Genomic DNA, 22,442 nt, shown 5'->3' with positions numbered 1-22,442 from the left:
TCCAAACGACACAAAACTGCTGGCCGTACTTTAGCCAAAGCAGTTAAACTAAAATGAACAATAACTGTTGGCTAGTTTAGTAAATAAATACCAGTACGCTCTTTCCTTGGACAGCTTTTGTCGCAAGCCTTAGTTTTATATCGTCCACACCCAACAAAAATGGCTGCCTACTCCTTCAGTTCATTGAAACAAATGGCTGTGTAATAATTTCCATTCATAAATTTTACGGAGACGTACTGTCATAAATTATGAATTTGGTCGTTTCTCAAGAGACATGTGTTTTTGTTTTTACTCAATGGGGAAACGGACGATACGTACATCTGCTGAAATGTACATGACGCATCACTTTAAAGAATTCTTATTGGTCTAAATTATTTCTAGTATAGATTGGCTAAAAGGAGTGTTAAGTTAGACTTTGGACTTTCATGATGAGTTCTCCTTCACAGGGACCATTTTACTAAATAGTTTATATAAAACAGGAGATATTTGCACTTCATACCTGAAATGCTGGACGAAATATTGTCATGTGAATATTTGTACTATTTTTTACCACTAAAAAAATAAATTAAAGCGAAACTTTCTAGAAAAGGAATATTTTTTACATATAACGAAATTCTTAGCGTTATTACATCAGTCTTTTCTTGTTTTTAATAATTTATATATTTCTAATATTTCTTTCAAGTAAAAAATTCAACCGCACCGCTAAATTTATTTATCGCTTATGGAACTTCTCACGTAATACAGTGTTACAATTTCATTGGCTTTTTGTAGGAATCTTGTTTACTGATAAAACCATGATTTTAACTTTACCGAGACTGGAAATAGCTGCTGTCGTAGTTTTAGTATGATAAGGGATGTTCGTTTATTTTTAGAACGTTGGGCGAAGGGCGGTCGCTAGACTTAACCTTTAAAATATTAAATAATATAAAAATTAAGAATAAAAATTTATTAGGTTCGTGCGAACGACTTAACATCAATACACACGGAATAACACAGCTTCTGACTTGATATTTTCCTGACGTCAATCGTCCACGTTAATTTTCGGTTAGTGTAGAGGGACACCAAAAAGTGGTAAAAGCTTGACCGTGAAAATTAACAGCGTTAAAGTGGCAGTGTTAATATAGGGGCGTCGTTTAAACAAAATATTAGATCCCCATAAAATAAAAGCTTCTGTCAAAATACAAAAGACGTTTCAAGCTGAATACTCAGGCCCTGGGATCGAGGTTGGGTATCATTAGGCTTCTTGACGAAATAATATATTAAGATTCTTAAATTTCCAAGTAAAAACATTTCACGCAGCACCCACGAACTTTATTCAAATCGTTAAATAACTTATCAACTATTTTTGTTTTCTTTTTTTGTGTTGTTTCTCTTTCCTTTTTTTAATTCTTTAATCTCGTTACGTATTTGATAAGATTAAATCTGTCATGGTTTTTAATCATAACAAAACCAAAGAGGAGAGGGAAAAAAACCATAAAAAATATTTTTTAGTATTTTAATTAATGGAACAAATAAATCTGCAAGTGAGAGACTTAAAAAATTCGTGCTAATTTATTTTGGAAACAACGACGCTTCACCCTTCACCCAAGAATTAATGGTAAATGTATAATCAATAAAAAACAAATAAAAACATAAGAAAAATAAAACATGATCAGAAAGTTTAGTAAATAAACAAAGAAAAGAAATTGTTTATTAATTATGTTGAAAATTAGTCAAACTTTTATTTCAAAATAAATATTTTATGTATCTGACTTTGACGTCATAAAATAAAATGTGGATTGCAGATAACATATTTACTAAAAAGACGTTGCATACTAATGGAAAGTGTGAAGAAGTACCACATCATATTGCAACATACTGGCCCTTTTGCCGGCCTTAAAGCTAAACTTTTGTTGACGACAGTTTCTACCTGATTCTATTATTCGTCTTATACTAGGTCAAGTGTGTCACTGTGTCTACTGTGACAAGCAAATGAGATACGTTTATTTTTCTTTGGTGGAGCCGAAAAAGTTCTTATTTGATAACTTTTATAACGTTACGGCACATAACGTCTATGCATTAGACTGACGTCAATAGATTTTTAAAATTAGCGAAGCCATTGCATTGCACTTTTATATTTAAGCCTTATATTTTAGAAACGGCTTGGAAATAACTGACGTCATCTCCCAATCTCGATCCAAGGACCTGTTATCTAATTTCACATATCGGATTATCAATTAGCACCGCGCCGATGAGAGGCAAAAAGCCCTGGGAACGAGGTTGTCATCTTTCTACATGGATAACTAGAGGCCATTTGGGACCAAGTTGGGGTAAGTTTCACAAAGCTGGGCATTGATGACGCGTCATGAAAATATCTTTAAACCCTAAAATCTCTTTAACCGTTTGTCAAAAGGACACGACCCTGTACATTCTCTTGATCAGTGTTTCCAGTTAAGGTGGCAGTAACCCTTTTTTAGCTGTGCAAATAGCTGAATTATTTATTCAGTGTTTTAGTTATACCATTGTTTTTTACTATTTGCTAGAAATAAAGGCCTTAATACATAATAAAAAAATTTTCACTTAACACTAAAATTGCTGAATCAGCAGAAATTTCTTTTTAAAAATGTATCAAAATCAAGAAAAAAATCGGCTTTACGAGCTTTAACTTTTTACAATCTCGTTAATTTTCATCATCTTCTGTTTTTAAATGAACCTCGGGTTAACTCTGATAAAACAGTGTGCGGATTTTTTTTTGTTCATTCTTATTTTTTAACAATAGCCTTTTTTTTTCAAAAGATTCTTTGTTAGCATCCCCTGCTGCATCGAACGCTGTTAAAAGAAAAATATTCCGATTAAAATAATTTCCGCACACCGTATCATGGCTGCATGATTCACCAAGCATGTCTGAAAGTTTTAAAGTAAAACGAAAATGCAATCACAATGATGAAGAATCATCGCGCTAGTAAATTGACAACAAAGAAACTACATTATTCGCGACGTTTCGGATGTTCACACACCCATTTTCAAGCAATCAAAAACGTACAATGTTCTCCTAAAGATATACAAGTTTAACAGCAACCATAGTTACATATTAAATACTAATTGTATAAATACAATGGAGCAGATCTAATTTTGTTATTCAACTGGGGACTATCCCGCATTATGAACAAACTCTCTTTAATCTCTAGCAAATACCGGTTGTTACCCCTAGAGAGTATACTAAAATCGTCAAGAGATGATGTGGTGTGACAAGCTTTAAGATGATCTTTAATTGCCGTGCAATTAGATGAGGTTGATTTCTTACCTGTTAAGGGAGACACTCCGAGGTGCTCGCTTGCCCGAACCTTAACATGACGCGACGTCTCATCTATATAAGTGGCGTTGCAGCCACTGCACTTATATTTGTAAATGACGCCTGACTTTAATTCTTTGGGCAACAGGTCTTTAAATCTGAAGAAGTTAGATAAGCGAGTGTGAGTTCTGAAAACAACAGATAGTTTACAACAATGCAAAGTAGATTTAAACCTAAAAAAGGGAGAACAACCAAAATGTTCTTCTTCTCAGCTGTGTGGATGACTTCTTTGGTTTTGCGAGATGTTGAAAAAAAAGTGTTTTATGACCTTGTCAATAAATAGTTCTGGATAACCATTTCGAATAAAGATATGTTTGATTCTAATAACCTCATGATGGAAAATTGACCAACTTGAACAAATTTTAAAACAACGATGAAGCAAAGTATAAATTAAGCCGAATTTATAGCTTTCAGGAATAAAACTATCGAAGTGCGTGTACACTCCGCTAAAAGTAGGCTTTCTATATATGGATGTAATAAACTTTCGGTCCACATCGCGAGTAATGGATATGTCAAGGAAAGATAATTTATTGCTCTTTTCCGTCTCTGATGTAAAAGAGATGTTAGGATGGCATTTATTCAAGTAATTTTGAAATTTAGGCAAGTGGTCCGGGGATGAAAACAACACAAAAATATCGTCAACGTACCTTTTAAAGTAGACGGGCTTGAATTCTGTTGGACAATTGTTCAACCAGTTTTGTTCATGATAGCACAAAAAGCATTAGCAAATGTGGGGCCTAAGGGTGAACCCATAGCCACTCCATCAATTTGTTGATAAAGTTTGTCATTAAAAATGAAATATGACTCCTTGGTAGCTAGCTCTAAAAGAGATTTAAACTCACTTCTAGTTAGACCTTGACACCTATCACATTGATCAAAGACCAGGTTGGTACATATTTCTATCGTTTCATTTAACGGAATGTTGGTAAATAAAGAGTCAATGTCAAGGCTGGCCATATAGAGACTGCCATCTTGTTGAATGATGTCTTCGGCAAAGGAGAATGAGTCATGAACTGTATATTCGTTTTTCGTGACATTAGATAACACAGGGACAAAAAACTTAGCTAAATTATAGACCGGTATACCAATAGCAGATAAGATAGGTCTAAAGGGTGGACATCCATTAATACACTTTTTATGGACCTTGCAAAGCCCATAAAGTATACCAGGTTTAGAGCCTACAGGGCGAAATTTATTGTAATTGGCTTCACTCAGCCCGCCAGATTTTAAGAGAGCCTTATAAACATTGGTAATCTTTCTCTCTTGACCAATGGTAAAATTCAAAAGCTTATCAGATGGTAGACTGAGCTTTCTAAATTTGCTACTGTCAGATAGAATTTCTTCCATTCTGTTGTTGTAGATGTCTTTGTCAACTAAAACAACAGAATTACCTTTATCGGATTTTTGTACAACGACACTGCTATTTCGGGATAAAGACAATAAGGCTTGTGATTCATAATCACTCAAGTTACTATACTCACCTTTATCGTTATAAGAACGATAAGTAGATAATGCCACATCTTTAATCCTCGTTTTGACGAAGTCAAGATCCTCATTATTAAGTAAATTGATACCCCGTATATCCCTGAAAAGAGTTTCATAATTCACGAGATAGTCACCATAATTAAGAGACTGAGGAGGTACAGAAAAATTTAAACCTTTCACAAGCAACGACTTCTCAAAATCAGTTAAGATATGTTTTGAAAAATTAAAAATAACAGTGTCAACATCATTAGTAGGTGGTTTTAATCTTTTCAAGTTCGCAATCTTCTTATCTTGAATTAATTCCTGCTTTTTAAGAATACGGTCGTTACTTCCAAGAAAAATCGAACAAACGTGTGCAAGGTCAATGACACTCAATCTTTCTTTCAAACACGAATGGAGTAAATCAAATCCATTTTCCAACACGTGGATTCGGGATGTCTTTTGATGAATTTCTTCCTTCAGGAGATTCCTTTGGCATTGTTTATAAGAGTTCGAATTTTTTAATCCTCGATTAGCTAACCGAAAATGTAAGAATTTAGGCACTAAATATACTCTCTAGGGGTAACAACCGGTATTTGCTAGAGATTAAAGAGAGTTTGTTCATAATGCGGGATAGTCCCCAGTTGAATAACAACATTAGATCTGCTCCATTGTATTTATACAATTAGTATTTAATATGTAACTATGGTTGCTGTTAAACTTGTATATATTTAGGAGAACATTGTACGTTTTTGATTGCTTGAATTTGGGTGTGTGAACATCCGAAACGTCGCGAATAATGTAGTTTCTTTGTTGAAAATGCAATCGCAAGTTAAAGCTCGTGCAGCTAGCATAATGAAGATCGTCCTAAATTTCTGCATAATGCGCCATCATCTAAATACGTCATTTCTTTCTGTACAAATTCGCAAGCATGTAGACTTAAACTACCTTATCGGTAAAAAAAAAGTCGGCAAAAAGTGACCAAATTTTGGCTAGGTGACTAAATTTTTTACCGACCAATTTTTTTACCGACATTTTTTTTGCCGACCGAAAATTTTTACCAACTTTTTTTTTACCGACTAGTAATATTTGCCGATTTTTTGAATTACTTTTTAACCTCCAATTTTTTAGTTTTTTGACTTTCCAAAGTGATTCCAGGGATTCTAATCAAATTTATACTTTGTCGTTTTATGAAGCCTCATCCGCAATATTATACGGAGTATACACCAAATAGCGGAGCTCCGCTATATTATGTCTTTGTATACACTAAGTTTGAACCAATTGAACCAATAGCTTTCTCTTAAACCCACGTGAGATAATAAAAGCAAATAATTTCTCGGTTAATGATTGGTTCAATTATTTATGACCATATTTGGTGGAGAGCTTTTTCACAGAGTTAGTGTATAATGATCCTGTAAAACCAAACCTGGTAAAGGAGAAAGAAAATTAAAGAAGTTCTTTTGAATTCCTACTGTTTAATTTAATGCTAACAATGGTATCTTTGTAATATAAACATCAAAAACAACATAATCAACAACAACAAACTGTTCATACAAATAGCAGAGAAAAATAAGTAAATATTTTAACAACGAAAAGGGTTTTCAATTCTTTCCAAGACAGCATTAGCAGATTCCACTGCTTCTGTTATACCAGCAGCTTTGAAGCCATTTAATATCATTTTATCTTGAGCACATAAGAATTCATAAAGTTTTGAAATCCATTTAGCATGCATCACCTTTAGTTCGGTTAGATTAAGCGACACTTTAATATCTGCAGGTTTTATGCTTTTCTCCAACTGCTGGGAAACTTGATGAGAAAACCATTCATTGTAACAATTGGAAATGAACGATTTTGCTGGCTTGTTCAAGGTTATATCCAGTGGTTGAAACTTATTTGTTAGGTTGTGGGGCACTATTATAACTCTGCAAGAATTCTTTCGGCAAAGTTGAAGAACAGCTTCGTTATCCTGCCCCTTGAATGTATCCATGATTATTAACGATAGTTGCTCCTTTGGATAATTCAGATTTACTTTGACTTTATCCAGGTACGGAAAAATAATATCTTCAAATAGCACCATTGATTTTTCAGTATTTGACCAATGATTGCTGGAAAATGTAACATTAAAGCCAGTTGGAAAATCAGGCATCTTTTTGTTTTGCCTTCATAGATAAGTTGAATCGGGAGAAACTTACCAGTCATGCTGATAACAAAAGTAGCTGTTATTTGTCTCTTATCATCGATGCCTTTAATTGGAACAGTTTTTGCTCCTTTTGGATTGAAAGTGTATTTTCCAGGAGACACATAAGATAAAGGAGTTTGGTCCAAATTTAATATAAGATCCTTAGGAATATCATCGTCGCTGACAACAGCGGAAATTTGTCGTTGAAATGTGAGCTTTTCTTCAAGTAAAAATTGTTCACTTGGCTCGATTTTGCCGGTCGTTCCTTTTCGTTTAGACCATGCCATTGATTTCAATACATTTCTAGCCCAGCCTTCTGTAAGTACAATATGACCACCGAATTCTTTAAGTTTTGATGGACAGTTTGCCTTGACGACTCCATTACCAATTGCTATGACCATTTTTCTTGAAATAGCACCTCCAGCCAGACGTACTCCAGTTATCACATCTCTCACTTTAAGCATAAGTTCGTCTGGTAAGAGGTTTGGCCTACCTTTTTTCTCGTGTACAGTAGATGAAACAGAGTGATTTTTGTTCTTCTGAATCTTTTTTTTCCAATTATTCACTGACGTTCGGAAGAAAGTATATTTTGGATACTTTTTCTTGAATTTCTCCAGTGCTGATTTGGTGCCATTCAAAAGAGCGATTCTCCAACTTCATTCTGGACGTGGAAAAATGCTGAAGCAGGTCAAAAAGTCCAAGTACAAATTGAGACTAACAAATCGTCCAAAGAATGTGATCATTATGCATGTGCCATTAAAATAAAGAATAATTTCTTTGACAACTGGATGACTGTTGGGCACATTCCAAGGGAAATTTCACGCCACTGTTTTTATTTCATCAAAGAAGGTGGAAGTATTTCTGGTCAATTGCTCTCCACCAACTACAAAGTGTCCCCGATCCCTGCAGGAGGACTTGAAGTACCGCTTCTACTTACTTTTACAGTGAAAAAAGACAGAATTTTTTTTCTAATGAAAGACTTTATCAACAACCTATACGACTATGATTACACTGGCGAGAAGGAAGACAAAAAAAACGACGAAAGTGATGACGACGGCGAGAGTGACGACGACGAAATTGATATTGTTATTAACAATGATAAGGCAGAAGGGAGTGTTGAAGAAGAGAAAAATGATGAAAATGAAGAAGAAGATAATGCGAAGGAGCCGGGAGATGTCCAAAATATTATTGATAAAATCATTAATAAAGATGTTATTGAAATAGATTAGATTGTTGTAAAATCTTTGTTCTCTTTTAATTCAGCGGTGTCAAAAAAGTCGGCAATAAGTGACTAATTTTAAAAAAATTAACCGGTAAAAAGTGACTAATTTTTGCTAAGTGACTAACTTTTTTGCCGACTAAATTTTTTGCCGACTTTTTTTTACACCGACTTTTTTTTTACCGATAAGGTATATTCGGCAGAGCTAGTTAATTATTCATGACTTTTAATTTAAAGACGAATTGTTGAGGCTGAATATTTTTGGTGAAAGATAATAGAATTTTAGCCATAAAATCGTGACAAGTGTGTTATAACAGAAGAAATATGGATATATAGTCTGAAAATAACCTTTCGGAACTAATTATGTAAAAAAAAAATTCCGACTTTTAAAAGGGTTACTGCCACCAGGCCGATATACACAGAAGAATAATTAGTAGAATAACTAGAGTATATTAATATTCTTCCATTATTTCCCCAGTGTATCTTGTAGAAGACTAAAAATTCTTGAATATTTTTTCGCTATTCTTCGAATAAAAAACAAGCTGGATAATCAAATCAGTTTGATTTTATCCAGCGAAAAAAAAGAATATTCAAACAATGAGTTGTTTACAGCATTAGCATACTTCTATTGAAATATGACGTCATTGACACTTTTTCTTTCGAAAATGCGCTTACTTTAGTCATTGTTAATAAAGCGGTGGTAAACACAGCGTTTTGTTTAAAAATAACAATAACACTATAGCAATAAAAACCTTTGTAGTTAAAAAAATCTGATCCACTGTCAGCTGGATGAATAATAGCAACATGTTCGCCGTCAGCTGCATCAAAGTAATTTGGAAACCACCAGCGTCACCTTGTTTCAAGTTCGTACTCTTCCCACTCCTTCCTGGTACTGGGAACTTTAAGTAGATTTCTCTCAATTTATTATATATCTCTGTACAAACAACAAGTATGAACTGTGAATCCATAAACAGTTCAGGTATGAACTGTTTATGGATTCAAAATTTGATACATTAGGCTTTCATGCGACTCGCTAGTAGTCGAGAAACGAAAAGTAATAGCTAATCTTTCTTCAGGGGAATCGGTGTTTTCATTGTTGTTTGCTTGACCAACTTCGGTCCAACCAATTTCACAAGTTTCTAGAAGAGGGTGAAAATGCCTGTTAGTTATAGCATATATAAAGTTATAGCATAGCGATTTTATCTCATATTACCCCCCTGCAGGGATGTACACCCTTGAAACCCACGATGTAACTTCGTTCCTGCGGTTCTCCTAGAGACATACAACCCTGGGCTCGAGGTTGCCATCGACACGCATACCCATAATGGAACATAGAGGAACATGGATTCGAGGTTGCAGAAGAAAGTACTATGTTTCTGAAATATGCTTACCTCAAAAGCTGCAGTATTCATTCTTAAATAACGTCGAAAACCTTCAAAAATCTCTGAGCAATTAAGCCATAATAAGCGCTACTTTAGTCTTCTTAAGCATTCCTTAACCCAAACTGTGTTTTTTTACGAGGCTTTTTTCTTTTAATATTTTTTATAACGTTATTGCAAGTAGCAATGGGAAGTTATCCATAGTTGCACTCTGACTGTAATAATCTTTCGTATATATGTTTGAGAAATAACGAAAGAATATGAAATTAGTAGGCAGATATTACAATATTATTTTAATATTTTTACGTGTATTTACCAAAAAAATATTAGAAGAATATTAAAAGAATATTTAAAAAGTTAATATTCTTTGTGAATATTCTTCTGTGTATATCGGCCTTTAAACAAATTTAAATAAATTTGTCTCTTGACGGTCCTTGCTGACGTCATCAATATTTAAGTGACGATTCTTTTTTTAATTGTTCTCCTGCCTAAGTGGATTTTTCCAAATTTTTAACAAATTTCTAAAAAAAAAATTTTTTTAATTTTGACAGGTCCTTACTGACGTCAGCAAAATATTTAAACGCCTAATATCTCCTTAACAATTTGTCAAAAGCATATAATTCTATACATTATTTTGATCAGCGTTTCAAGCTCTACACAATAGGAGCAACGAGTGAACGGGTAAAAGTCAAAAAAAAAATTATGTATAATGATGGATTGCAGACATTATCAAAATTCATTTTTCTTCTACCTAAGTAGAAGAACAATGTAAACAAGTCTTGGACTAGTCTCTTATACTAATAGGCTAAGTGTGTCCATGTGTCCGTGCAGACACAGTTGGTGTATGTATTTCCCTTCGATGTCGCCGAAAAATGCATGTCTCAAAAGGTAATCGGCAAATTAAACGTCACGACGTCATTAATTTAACGTCAATTTACCTTAAAATTAAATTAATAAAGCTATTACAATGCATCTATATTTTTGAGGCATTTGACCTAAAAAATGTAACTTGAAAACGGGGTGGTGACTTCTTTAAAGATTCATAAAATATCAAAATCAAGTACCTCGTGTACTCTACTCGTTATCTTTCTCAACTATACTCTCTAGAAAAATTGTACAACAAAAAAAGAAGAATGCGGGGAAACCCCGAAAAAATAATAATGGCGTCATATTTTACATACTCCCCCCGTTGACATGTCCGATGTCAACACGGTATGACTAAACATAAAGAAATCCTAAATATATATATATGTCAAAAAAAAACTATAAATACTCTTCGCGGAGTTTACGCATCAACTGTCCTTCAACCGCAGCCTTTCTCGTCGGCCTTCGTTGTTGCTCATCTTCATTGAGAGTGTCTTCAGCGGGTTTTTCAAGTTCACTTTTTTCAACTTTTTCAACTTCGTTTTCAGTCTCATTTGCTATTTCAAGTGGAATCAGTTTTTGAATAGGACGCGTTATCGTAGAAACAAGTCCTTTCTTGGTGTTAACCCGAATCTTCGCACCACGAATAAATCCGTCCTTTCCATAGATCAGTTCCGTAACTTTACTCAATGGCCATCTACTTCTTGGCAGTTGGTTATCATCTTTCACCACCACGACGTCGTTCAACTTTAAATCAGGTGTTTCTCTGCCATCCTTTCTGTAGAAGTGATGTTGCCGTAATTCGTTCAAATACGTTCGATAAAATCGTCGCCACTGATCGTCAAGCACTCGTTGTACATAAAGTAATCGTTTCGAGCACTGGTCGGTATCATTCATTGGGACACATTCAGCATCAACAATGTTAGAGCCGTAAATCAAATGCAAAGGTGTGATAGTCTGTCCAAGATCGTCCTCACTCTGATATGTAAGTGGTCTTGAGTTAATCGATGCTTCAACTTGGCACAGAACTGTCTCGAGCTCTTCGAAAGTCAATAGTGCCTTCCCAATGGTCTTACGCAAGGCGGTTTTCATTGATCTGACGATCCTTTCATAAAATCCTCCCCACCAAGGACTCTTGGGGAGAATCGGGTTAGTTTCAATAGACTCATGTCTCATAAATCTTTTTACATGGTTAGATTTAAACGTTTTAAAGTTATCATGCACAACCGTAGCAGGCGTTCCTCTTCTGGATTGAAATCTTTTGAAAGCTCTAATGAACGCTGGCGTCTTTAAATCGGGTGAAAGCTCAAAGTGCACAGCTCTAGTAGTAGCACATGTAAGTATTAATACGTATACCTTTGTCGTGTTTCGGTTCTCGGTACGAATGTAGAGTGGACCAGCATGATCGAACCCAACGTGTTCAAAAGCTCTCGAAGCGCAATACCTGTATTCTGGTAGATCTGGAGTCGGTGGTGATTTAATAGGTTTGCCTTGGTATCGTCGACAAACAATGCACTGTCGTAAAATGGATTTGATTGTGCGTCTACCTTTCGGAATCCAAAACTTCATTCGTAACATGTTGAGTGTCGCTTCTACGCCTTGATGAAATGTTTTTTCGTGGGCATCTTCAACCAGAAGTTTTGTAAAATGTGAATCACTCGAAAGAATCAACGGATACCTTTCGTCATATGAAAGCTTTTTATTCTCACCAAAACGTCCTTTAACACGTAAATCTCCTTTCTCATCTTCAAACAACTTCAGGGCGGACGAAAGTTTGTTGAAGTAGTTTTGGTTGTTTCGAAGTTTTCGTTGATTGTTTGTAATCAAAATTTCAAATGCACTTTTGTATTCTTGAGTCGACAGTTCACGATCGTTGCATACTGATAAGTCTCTTTTTCGAATTCGATTTAACAATTTATTCGCAAATCTGTAAACATATCCAATGGTAGTTATAAGCTTTTTCAGTGAGCTAAACTTAGTCTCGTCTATAATATCATGTAACTGCGAATGACAATGATGAGTGGAATGACTAATGTTAGTAGTGACATGACTTTTCTTCTCTTCTGACAAAACATCGAATGAATGTTTGTTGACATGAAACTCAGGTGGAACAAAGCTGGAATCAGACAGAAATTCAGGACCGTTTAACCACAAATTTGAATTGAAGTCACCAATTTTGTCTGGTCTGGTAGGTATATCACTGGGGTTATGAATGGTGGAAACGTGAAACCATGATTCCGATGGAATGACTGATCGAACATAGACAACTCTGTTTTCTACCCATGGCTTCCACTGCTTCAATTTGCCTTTTAGCCAACAAAGGGCAACTTCCGAATCTGACCAACCGAAAAAACGATCAACTTTCAATCTACCATTGATCGCATTAAGCACATGGCTCATCAACTTTGCTAAGAGAGCACATCCTAGCAATTCTAAACGTGGAACAGAATGCGGCTTTAGGGGCGCAACTTTCGTTTTAGCAGTCACTAGCGAAACACTTACGCCGAGGTTAGTTCGTATTTTTGCATAAATCACAGCAGCGTAGGCAATCGTCGAGCTATCACAAAATCCATGCAGTTCAATTGATTGAATTTCATGACGCGGTTCACAGAATAAATAACGTGGTATCTCAAAAGTTTGTAAATTCGCAAAATCGTTCAATATATCTCTCCATTGTTTAAGCAGTTCCCCTTGCAGTGGATCATCCCAGTCGGACTTGTGTTGACAACATTTCTGGAAAAGAACCTTTACTTTGGTGGTGATTGGTGCGATCAGGCCCAACGGGTCATAAAATGAAGCAGATATACGTAAAATGTTTCTTTTTGTTGGAAACAGTTCTTTCGCTCGTTTCAATAACTCGTCAAATCGGTACACTAGAATATCTCTGTCGATGTCCCACTCGATCCCTAATACTTTGGGGTTAACAGTTTTGTCGCTATTCGGTTCAGAATTCACGTTCTCAATTTTATCGATAAAAGTTTGTAATTCATTGTTATTAGTAGCCCATTTTCGCAAATTGAACCCTCCTTCTTTCATGATTTGTTTACTAATTTCGTAAAGTTTCTTGCCTTCAGTTACGGTATCGGTACCGGTTGTTAGGTCATCGACGTACAAGTCATCCTTCAAAACATCAGTAATTTCGGGGCAGATAATTTCGTAAGTCTCCAAGTGGTGTTGGATTGTCCCATTGAGTAAAAACGGACTGCACGTTAACCCAAACACGACACGCAGAAATCGATAGATAATGAGCTTTGAATCGTTCTCGGTAGGGTTTTCTTTCCACAAAAAACGAAGATAATTACGGTCTTTCTCAGCGATTTCAATATTCAAGAAGGCTTGTTGAATATCAGCAACTAAAGCGACGCAGTTCGTACGGAATCTCAGCAGAATGTCAAACACCTTAGCAAGTAAATTAGGACCAGAGTACAAAATGTCATTGAGGGATGGTTTGTGAACGGCACAAGATCCATCAAAAACAGGACGAACTTTCGTTGTACTTTTATCTTGGCGTACAACCGGATGATGCGGAAGGTAGTGAGCATTTTCGCAAGCTATCTCACTTTCTGGAACTTTTTCTATAATCTGTTTCGATTCGTAGTCTGCAAAAACGTCGTTGTATTGCACAGCTAAATCAGGTTCATTTCGTAATCGTTTGTTAACAAGAGAATCTAAGCGTTGTTTCGAAACTGCAAAATTATCGGAAAGTTTATCATGATCAGGACGAAATGGTAATTCGGTCACGTAGCGTTCACCGTTGAATTCAAGAGTTTGTTTAAAAGTCACCGATCGACTCAATTTGCCAAAACTTGTTCAACTCGTCACGAAGAATTGTGTTTTCGGTATCAACACGGCAGGCGTGGACTTCCATGCAGCTTGATTCGTTCGCTTTCGACTGTTCACCTCCGGACAAAATCCAGCCAAGTTTGGAATTGATAGCGATAGGACCGCCTCTCGGATCTCGAACAACTTCGCCGGTAATGAATGAATAATAATGGTCTAAACCAATCAGAACGTGAACATTCAGTCTCGTTTCGCCATTTGAAAAATCTGCTAATTTCAACCGCTTCAAGTGTTCGTAATTATCAGCGTAATATTTCGCATTCTGATTTGAGAGAGGAGCGCAAATGTTTGGTACGGCGATGGCTTCGATGGGTACGGTAGATGAGCGGTCAGCGGTTTTTACATACAACTTAACAACGGGTAGCTCTCTCGATTGGCTGTTGCTATGGCCAAAAGTGTTAATAATTAATTTCTCCTTTCGAATTGTTTCTAAATTCAGTTTTTCTTTCAGTTCATTTGTGACATATGTTCTCTGGCTACCTGAATCAAACATGAATCTCGTTTGTACGTTCCTGCTCTCCCTTTCTTTCGAAACAAAAGCTTTAGCCGTCTGCAAAAGAATTCCTTTGTTTTCTTGGCTGATGTGATTCGCGTTGGTTTCGTTAGAAGGGCTTTCCTCCGAGCCATTGTTGTCTTTATCTTTTCTTTCGGCACGTTTTTCTTTCATACACAAAGAGATGTGGTGACGTCTTCCACATCTATTGCATATGTAATTTGAACAACAGTTCTTTGAAATGTGTCCATGCTGCAAGCATAAAAAGCAACGCCCTTCCTTTTTCATAATTTGCGAACGTGTTTGTACGTTGGTAACTTTTGAACACCTCGACGGAGAGTGAGAATCGTGACAGAAAACACATTTTTTTCTGTCCAAAGTCAATAAGCAGTCTGCGGTAGAAATTCCTCCTCTCTTGTAATTTTCACTGGGAGTTTGTACCTTGCCTTTCGCGGTTACAGTGCACCTCTCTCGAGCTTGCAGTTCGTTATTGATAAAAAACAGCATCTTTTCAACGGACCACTTCTCCTCTCCAAAGTTTCTAGAAATAATCATTCGTAATTCGTTGGGAATTCTTTCGTTCAGAACCGGAATCAATAAACTCAGCATTTCGCTATTATACTTTAAATTTTTCAAATTTCGAATACAGTTCTCAACATCATTATAAAGTTTTCTCAATTGTTGGGTGTTATCCATTGATCGTACTGACTCAATCTTCAACAGGGCTTCCATGTGCGCGTTAATGAGCACCTGTTCGTTGCCAAAACGGTTTCTAAGCAACTCTATAGCATTTTCGTAGTTACTGTTCGTCAATTCTAACCCAGAAATAGTTGATAAAGCGGTTCCTTCGACGTATCTCTTCAAATAATTAAATTTATCAATTGCATTCAAACTGTCATTGTCATTAATCGCTGAATTAAACCTGGTCCCAGAACGAGGGCCAATTCAAAGGGTTCCCATTAAATTTGCTCAGTTCTATTTTGGGTAGTCTCATCGATTTCTTTTCAACAGACCGTGTCGATTCTGTGGCTGAAACATGTGGTCCGGTAGCGGTAGTAATAGTCGCGAGACTCATGTTCACTAATAGATAAAATTCTGTAGCCTCCATAACGTCGGTTTCGATCTCTTCAGCCGATAAAACACCGTATAGCTCTTCATCTAACTCCTTTAACTGTTTAACAGTGTCAATTAAAGTGGTCTGTAAAGAAATAATTTCTGCTCGTTTCTCCTCCGAAAAGTCCTTAACTACGACATCAATTCGCTCGCGCAAAGTGCTCGCAATAGACCGCAACCCCTTTCGCATTGCACTCTTCCTCGTAGTCGCAGTAGACATAATGAAATTTAATGTAATGCAAAAAATGAAACGAAGACGATTTCAGAATAACAAACACTGTCTAAGCTAAGTTAAAGTTCATAACATAAATCCACCAATTCGAGCAAATAATATCCACACAACATCACAAGTCCACCAATTCAAGTAAATATCCAAAAATAATATCAAAAGTCCCTCATCGGGCGCCATTTAAAGATTCATAAAATATCAAAATCAAGTACCTCGTGTACTCTACTCGTTATCTTTCTCAACTATACTCTCTAGAAAAATTGTACAACAAAAAAAGAAGAATGCGGGGAAACCCCGAAAAAATAATAATGGCGTCATATTTTACAACTTCAGTCATTTTTCACCGCGAAAGTAACTAGGGACAACCTGGGACCCAATTGGGTAAATCTGAAACGGTTTAAGAATGAACAGGTGGGCGTTCGGGGCACAAAACGCAGTCGAACAATTGCGTTTCTAGCACACTTTGAATAATATTCCAGAAGTATCAAAACCAAGCGCCTAGGGGTAGGGGGTAGGGGGGAGGGAGCAACTCAGTCATATCTACTACTGTTCTGATCCAGGTTGGGAGTTAGCGGGATAATAATATTGTTAAAATAATATTATCGCCAGAGTTGAAAGCTAAAGAAATAAATACAATGAAATATGCTGCTAAATCGACACTAGAAGAAGTCGTTGGACCCTACGAAATAAATGCTGTTTGGTCCGCAATTAAAGCATCAACCTCGAACCCAGGGCCTGTTAGCGTTTTTTGATAACAATATAAAACGCTTCATCTCCATATCAAAAAACGCTACAGGTAAAAGTGGAAAGTTATTATGCGCATGCGCGAATATCAAAGTTCTGTGACAACGGTTTTTTGTTATATTTTTCCTCGATGCGTGACTACATCTGTCCCAAAAAATCACTTCAATCTGAAGCTAGAAAACTGTAGTACCCTGCCTAAAAACTTATATCGCAAGAAGTGTGACCAAGGTATACGGAAAACAAAAACATTTGACTTTGAACCGGTTTAGCAAAGTTTGGCAGTAAATTTAAAACCTAGTCGATCACCACGAACTTTCGCTAACTTTGAACACAGATTTTGACATATTTAAAAGTGTTTTGGAAACTGTGATAACTTTTATTTTTACAAATTTGATAACATTTTCGAGGAATTACACCATATTCTCGATAGACTGAAAAAAAATAAGCGATTGTAATGGATCTGGTTGGATAATGTCAAGGATTGTGGGTACGGTAATGCTTCGAATAAACGCCCCTTTTATTAAACGCTCCCCTCGAATAGACGCCCCCTTTCTCAGTCATTTTTAAATAAACGCCCTCTCTAATAGACGCCTACCTCGAATAGACGCCCCTCCCTCATAAGGGGCCGTTTATTCGAGGCGATAGTAAAAGTATATGAAAAAATCAATAACTGTTTTGTTTTTGCTCTTTTAATTAAAAAGCAATTTTAATGGTTTAGGCTTTTCCTAAATCTTAGGTTGGAAAAAACTGCAGAAGAGACGAAGTGTAAAAAATGTAATAAACGCCCCCCCCCCCCCCCTTTTGTTGAACGCCCCCTCGAATAGACGCCTCCAAGAAATGTCAAAATATTTAATAAACGCCCTGGCGTTTATTCGAAGCATTACGGTATGCATGAGGAAATCAATGTATTCATAGTTGATAGGGTTTTTGTCTATCAACTATGATGTATTTAAACCTATTCGATCCGGGGTTTTTCGAACATACTATGACAGAGATAGAGAAATGAACGTTCTGATGCAGTCGACGTCGACCTAAGGGAAATTCCCTAAGTCATCTGCCAATCACCAACACAAAATAATATGAATATGCCAAAAACCAACACATAATAATATATACCAGAAATACATGACGTCATCTGCCAATCACCAACACAAAATAATATTAAATGTAAGATATATTAAATACTAACACATAATAATATAAACGAAATCATATGACGTCATGCGCAATAGCATATACTCATATTATACAGAATATGAGTAAAGGGAAATTCCATATAATGCCAGTTACCAGAGTTCTATCAAATAAATATGACTAAGAAATATTGCGATGAATGGGGGATTGATCTTGATAAATATGATAGATGCATATAACGTACAAAGGTGGGTGGTGTATTCGTAAAAATTGTTAATTGGGCCTTGGTTATTATAATAAAAGATGTTCAAATTTTACAATTACTCTGTAGAGACCAGAGATTTTTATAGAGAACCAGCAGTACTAAGCATCGAGGAGGTTCAAATTGAGAACATCGTACTTAGCGATCCTATTCAAGCTAATAAGGGCAAAGATTCTAGATATGTTATAGGGTACAAAAATGGAAGCAAGATATCATCGTTGCTAATCATAACGCCAAAGGGGCTGTATTCAAATGGTGCATCCAGATATGACCATGGATCTTCGCTTAACATGTCATTTGATATACATCAAAATCCTGAATGGCTAAAAAATACAAGTGTATCCTGGCTAGGATGCACCAATTATATGGTATTAAGTTCACAACCTCATCAGTGAAGAACGGTAGATACCTGAACACAAAAATTAAAGAACGTATTTCTACGACCAAGCAGTACCACTAAACCAAGCTTGCGAATGCATCTGCATTTTAAAAATATCCAGCATTTATCGGCAGAATTCAAAGCATTTCATTCAGGTTCTTCTGGAAGAATGTAAGTATAAACCGGTGCAACAACCTTTAAGGACACGACACCTTGATTCAGATGAAGAGGAACTATTCGTTGTGGTGTAATAAACATGAACGATTGAAAAGAGAGGCAAAGTCGTTGGGTATTAAGGGTTATTTAACTCTCAAGAGGGTCGACCTACTCGAAGTGATCCGAAATGTCAAGCATAAGGACGCTTCGACACAAACCCTCGGGCCTCATTGTAAATCATGCTTAGAAATCACGGCTATGAAAATACTCGATGAGTACATCAAAGGCCTCGAAGCAAAACAGAAACGAACAATAATTTATGAAGGAGATTTCATGGTTGACGCTAAAACAGGTGAGGTTGTGGGTATCGTCTAATTTGTTCATTAACAAATTAGATTATGAATATTTAGGCGGTTCATCCAGGTATTTCTTACATATTGAGCAGATTGTAAGTTCTTTAACAGTTCTTCTCTGGCTTCATGTCTTCCATGAGCGACTAATTGCTGCCTTTCTTTTTCATTGATCGTCTCCACGATTTTCTTAGTGCGTTGGCGAATCTCCTCCTTTAGCAGCATATATTTTTGCTTCTCTTGCATAATAAGGGTAAATTCGTAGTCACTAATCACTCCATTCTCGGTGGCTTTCGAAATCAAATCGACAATACTATTCAGCTTCGTTTCCGCTAATAATCTTATACTATCATGCTTTTTGCGTTTGTAATTCAGCTTTTTCCTACCTTGCTTTGAAGCAGTCTGTCCCAACCCTACTGCGATGCTGATCCCACCCATTGCGACGGCCAGAGGAACTCTGATGCCGCTGAGCATACTCCCAATACCAACACCGCTCGTGATCACGCTTATGGCGACCAATCCGTGGTCCATGTAGTGCACCCAAGTCCCATGCATCCCAAATTTTTTAGCGCGTTTTTCGCGTTGTTTAATCTCGCTTCGTAGGTATTGTTCTATTTCCTCTATTTTCTTCAATCGATAGACCTGACTTTCATCAGGCTCATGATCCGGTGCACTCGGCGGTAAGCTCGGGTATAATTTCATAATATCTGTCATATTATTTAGGTGTCATATCATTAGGTGTATTGTTATTGACGCGAAAGGGTTCTTTTCGTCTTGCTACTCATTTATGAGCATGAGATCTAACCTGCCTGTTGAACCTTTAAGGGGGAGGTATACAGGAGTGTCGAAACTCCATGTCACCATATCCCCCCACGGCTAGTATATTGGATTTCTCACCATTTAAAAGAGAATACTCCGGATCCAGCTGGGGGCATACGAGTCTTAGTCGCTGGTGAACGTCAGTCTTGTATATGCTGTCGTAGTCACCCGGTGAAAATAGTACCTTGTTATTAAAAGCATTCCCCATAAGGTCCTGCAGCGGTTGATCAATTATCACAACATACCCTTTATTAACCCTAATCCTACACACGCCGTTCCTGAGTATTAATAGCTCTATCCTATCTCCTGCTTGGTTTTTGACAATAGCCGAGAGATCCTCGATTCTATACAAGCCCAGCTCAATAGAGATTGTGACTTCCAATGGCCTTACATTAAACGTCTCGTATCTCATATTTGCACCCGCTTTATAGATATTGAATTCACTCTTTTTATAAAGATTCACCCACCTAGGTCGAAATATTTATGTATTTTTGAGTGATCCTGGTATCCTCGCCCAAATTTTCATCAAATGTTATCGGTTTTGATATATCTGTGACATATAGCTGTCTCATGTTTCTTTAAAGAAACAATGAATATTTACTCGTACAACCCAAGGGAAAAATATCTTGAGAGACTCAAGGGATCGGACCTTACCCAGCAGGACATCGTTGTTGATGCGAAAGGCTCGTCATTTAAAGTAAGGTTTCCCGATATCTTTGTGGACTACGTGTTCCACAGTAACCCTCCGGTTGATAAATGGAAAACACACCCTTTCGGCCTCCGGTCTACGCAATTGAATTTTGTCGTTTACTGCTCGACCTCTGCATGTGGCATTTCAATGCAGCACCTAACGTCTCCATTACCCCTTGTTCGCTGTGTGTATAGATTTCATGTATACTTCCATATCTGGAAGATCATAGAGGAACTTGAGGTACCGTTGCCTGGCTCCTCCCGCTTTAATTCCATCAACAATCCTTTTAACATGGAAAAATTTAGACGTCTGGCCCGTGAATTTGAAGTATCTCCAAATGAACACGAATGGAAAAATGAGAGTATTTTCAGGTCGTGGCAAGCCAAACGTAAAAATTTTCCTAGCAGTGGGCCTTTATATTTTAATGAAAATTCATGGAGTAGGTGGGTAATCGTATTGGCATTGAAAAGTTATCGCAAAGTGTACGATGCTACGCGTATTTGATTTTGGAATCCCAAGCCAATGCACGATCAGGAATTATTGGTAATCAAGGCAGTTCTATTGATGCTCAAAGACTCTACTTGACGAAATTCGAACAATTGGTGATTAGACCTACGAGTACAGGTCGAGAGATTGCGGAGTTTGAGAATGTTTTGAAATATGCAAGATCCAAGGTCGATTATAGTGTTGCCCATGGTGTCTACATGATACCGAGTGATATGAACCTGATGATCGGAAATGTACAAAGATTTAACAACAAAATCCTGATTAGTCAAGATTGCTTCAATATCGGTGTTAATCCGACTATCAACGCTCCGCATGTTGTTGCCAAGCCATTTGTATGCAAGCGAAAAAACGTTTAAATATGCCAGACATATGTGATCGATATCCCGAAGCCCCATTCAAAGCCAAATGTTAACTAAATTTAATAGGTCAATGCGACTTCGTCAAAACTTCAGAGAAACTAGCAAAACAATGGACCAAAGCTACCTGAAACTTTTAAAACCACTAGAATGACCAAAGACGATTGGAAAAGATATTGGAAGGACATGTGTTGTGCCTTTTTTAAGAAACTAGTGTACAGACGAGTTGCATTTAAGAGTCAACCAGTTCATTTAATATGTTAACCAGTGAAGACGATGTATTATGTAAAGAAACAGACACCTCAGCAATGAATTAGAAGGAATACTACATCACACAAAACTGCTATATTTGCACTAAACCAAAAGTTTAGAGATCCAGAACATAACAACTGCAATCTAAACTATAAAAAAGCATCCATACCAATATTCTGCAACCTTCAAGGATCTCTCACCTATGCATAAACCAGCTAGGAGAAATATAAGGAGACATAAACTGTGTCCCAATGAATGAAGAAAAGTACTCGATATAAGAAGCTTTTCTTCATCTCCTATGGCGGTTCATTATACCGAGAGTCGACCGTACATAAATCTGACGGGAAAAACCGAAAATAAGAAAAACAATTAAATTTTATGTTGGGGAATGGATGGTTCCATCTCCTTGATTTTATCAACATCGCCGTACTTTCTATCTAACAACTTTCTTGCAAATATTAGTATATTATGCACTTGTTTATTTCAAAAATTTATTAGGGCAAAGAAACCCTAGACCGTCAGTAGGAAAATAATTACGTAAGATTATTTATATTAATATATATTCCCTAATTAAGTTTTATTTTAAAACAAATATGTTTTTCACGCGCGTGTTAAAAATCAATTTCCAAAACAAATTCCAAATAAGAAACAAGTGAGTATGTAATTTATTCTCATTTTAAA

General features: G+C 36.5%; 2 protein-coding genes and 1 long non-coding RNA gene across 3 annotated transcripts; all 3 read right to left on the bottom strand.

Moving 5' to 3' along the window:
• Positions 1-4,018: 4,018 nt before the first annotated feature.
• On the bottom strand, positions 4,019-5,649 carry LOC130653639 (uncharacterized). The gene is made up of 2 exons (XM_057456164.1): positions 5,544-5,649; positions 4,019-5,331 (listed from the first exon to the last, which is right to left on the bottom strand). The coding sequence occupies exons 1-2, from the start codon at positions 5,647-5,649 to the stop codon at positions 4,019-4,021; spliced, it is 1,419 nt and encodes a 472-aa protein (XP_057312147.1).
• Positions 5,650-8,893: 3,244 nt separating this feature from the next.
• LOC130655645 (uncharacterized) lies at positions 8,894-9,795 on the bottom strand. Its single transcript, XR_008984712.1, has 2 exons — positions 9,585-9,795; positions 8,894-9,332 (listed from the first exon to the last, which is right to left on the bottom strand). It is a non-coding gene; the product is annotated as an uncharacterized LOC130655645 (long non-coding RNA).
• Positions 9,796-10,835: 1,040 nt separating this feature from the next.
• Positions 10,836-16,102, bottom strand: LOC130653637 (uncharacterized). The gene is made up of 3 exons (XM_057456163.1): positions 15,692-16,102; positions 14,220-15,627; positions 10,836-14,122 (listed from the first exon to the last, which is right to left on the bottom strand). The coding sequence occupies exons 1-3, from the start codon at positions 16,100-16,102 to the stop codon at positions 10,836-10,838; spliced, it is 5,106 nt and encodes a 1,701-aa protein (XP_057312146.1).
• Between the last annotated feature and the right edge of the window lie 6,340 nt (positions 16,103-22,442).

The sequence above is a fragment of the Hydractinia symbiolongicarpus genome, chromosome 8, assembly GCF_029227915.1.
Source record: "Hydractinia symbiolongicarpus strain clone_291-10 chromosome 8, HSymV2.1, whole genome shotgun sequence".
NCBI lineage: Eukaryota > Metazoa > Cnidaria > Hydrozoa > Anthoathecata > Hydractiniidae > Hydractinia > Hydractinia symbiolongicarpus.
This window is presented reverse-complemented; position numbering and strand designations above follow the sequence as displayed.

What these genes read in the sequence shown, in the direction of transcription:
- LOC130653639 (XM_057456164.1), bottom strand. Translation starts at nt 5,649, where the DNA reads ATGCTAGCTGCACGAGCTTTAACTTGCGATTGCATTTTCAACAAAGAA. An exon ending in AAATTCAAGCAATCAAAAAC is followed by an intron (nt 5,332 to 5,543) that starts GTACAATGTTCT and finishes ATTTTCGGTTAG; the next exon opens with CTAATCGAGGATTAAAAAAT.
- LOC130653637 (XM_057456163.1), bottom strand. Translation starts at nt 16,102, where the DNA reads ATGTCTACTGCGACTACGAGGAAGAGTGCAATGCGAAAGGGGTTGCGG. An exon ending in GGCCCTCGTTCTGGGACCAG is followed by an intron (nt 15,628 to 15,691) that starts GTTTAATTCAGC and finishes AATTATTTGAAG; the next exon opens with AGATACGTCGAAGGAACCGC. An exon ending in TTGGCAAATTGAGTCGATCG is followed by an intron (nt 14,123 to 14,219) that starts GTGACTTTTAAA and finishes ATAATTTTGCAG; the next exon opens with TTTCGAAACAACGCTTAGAT.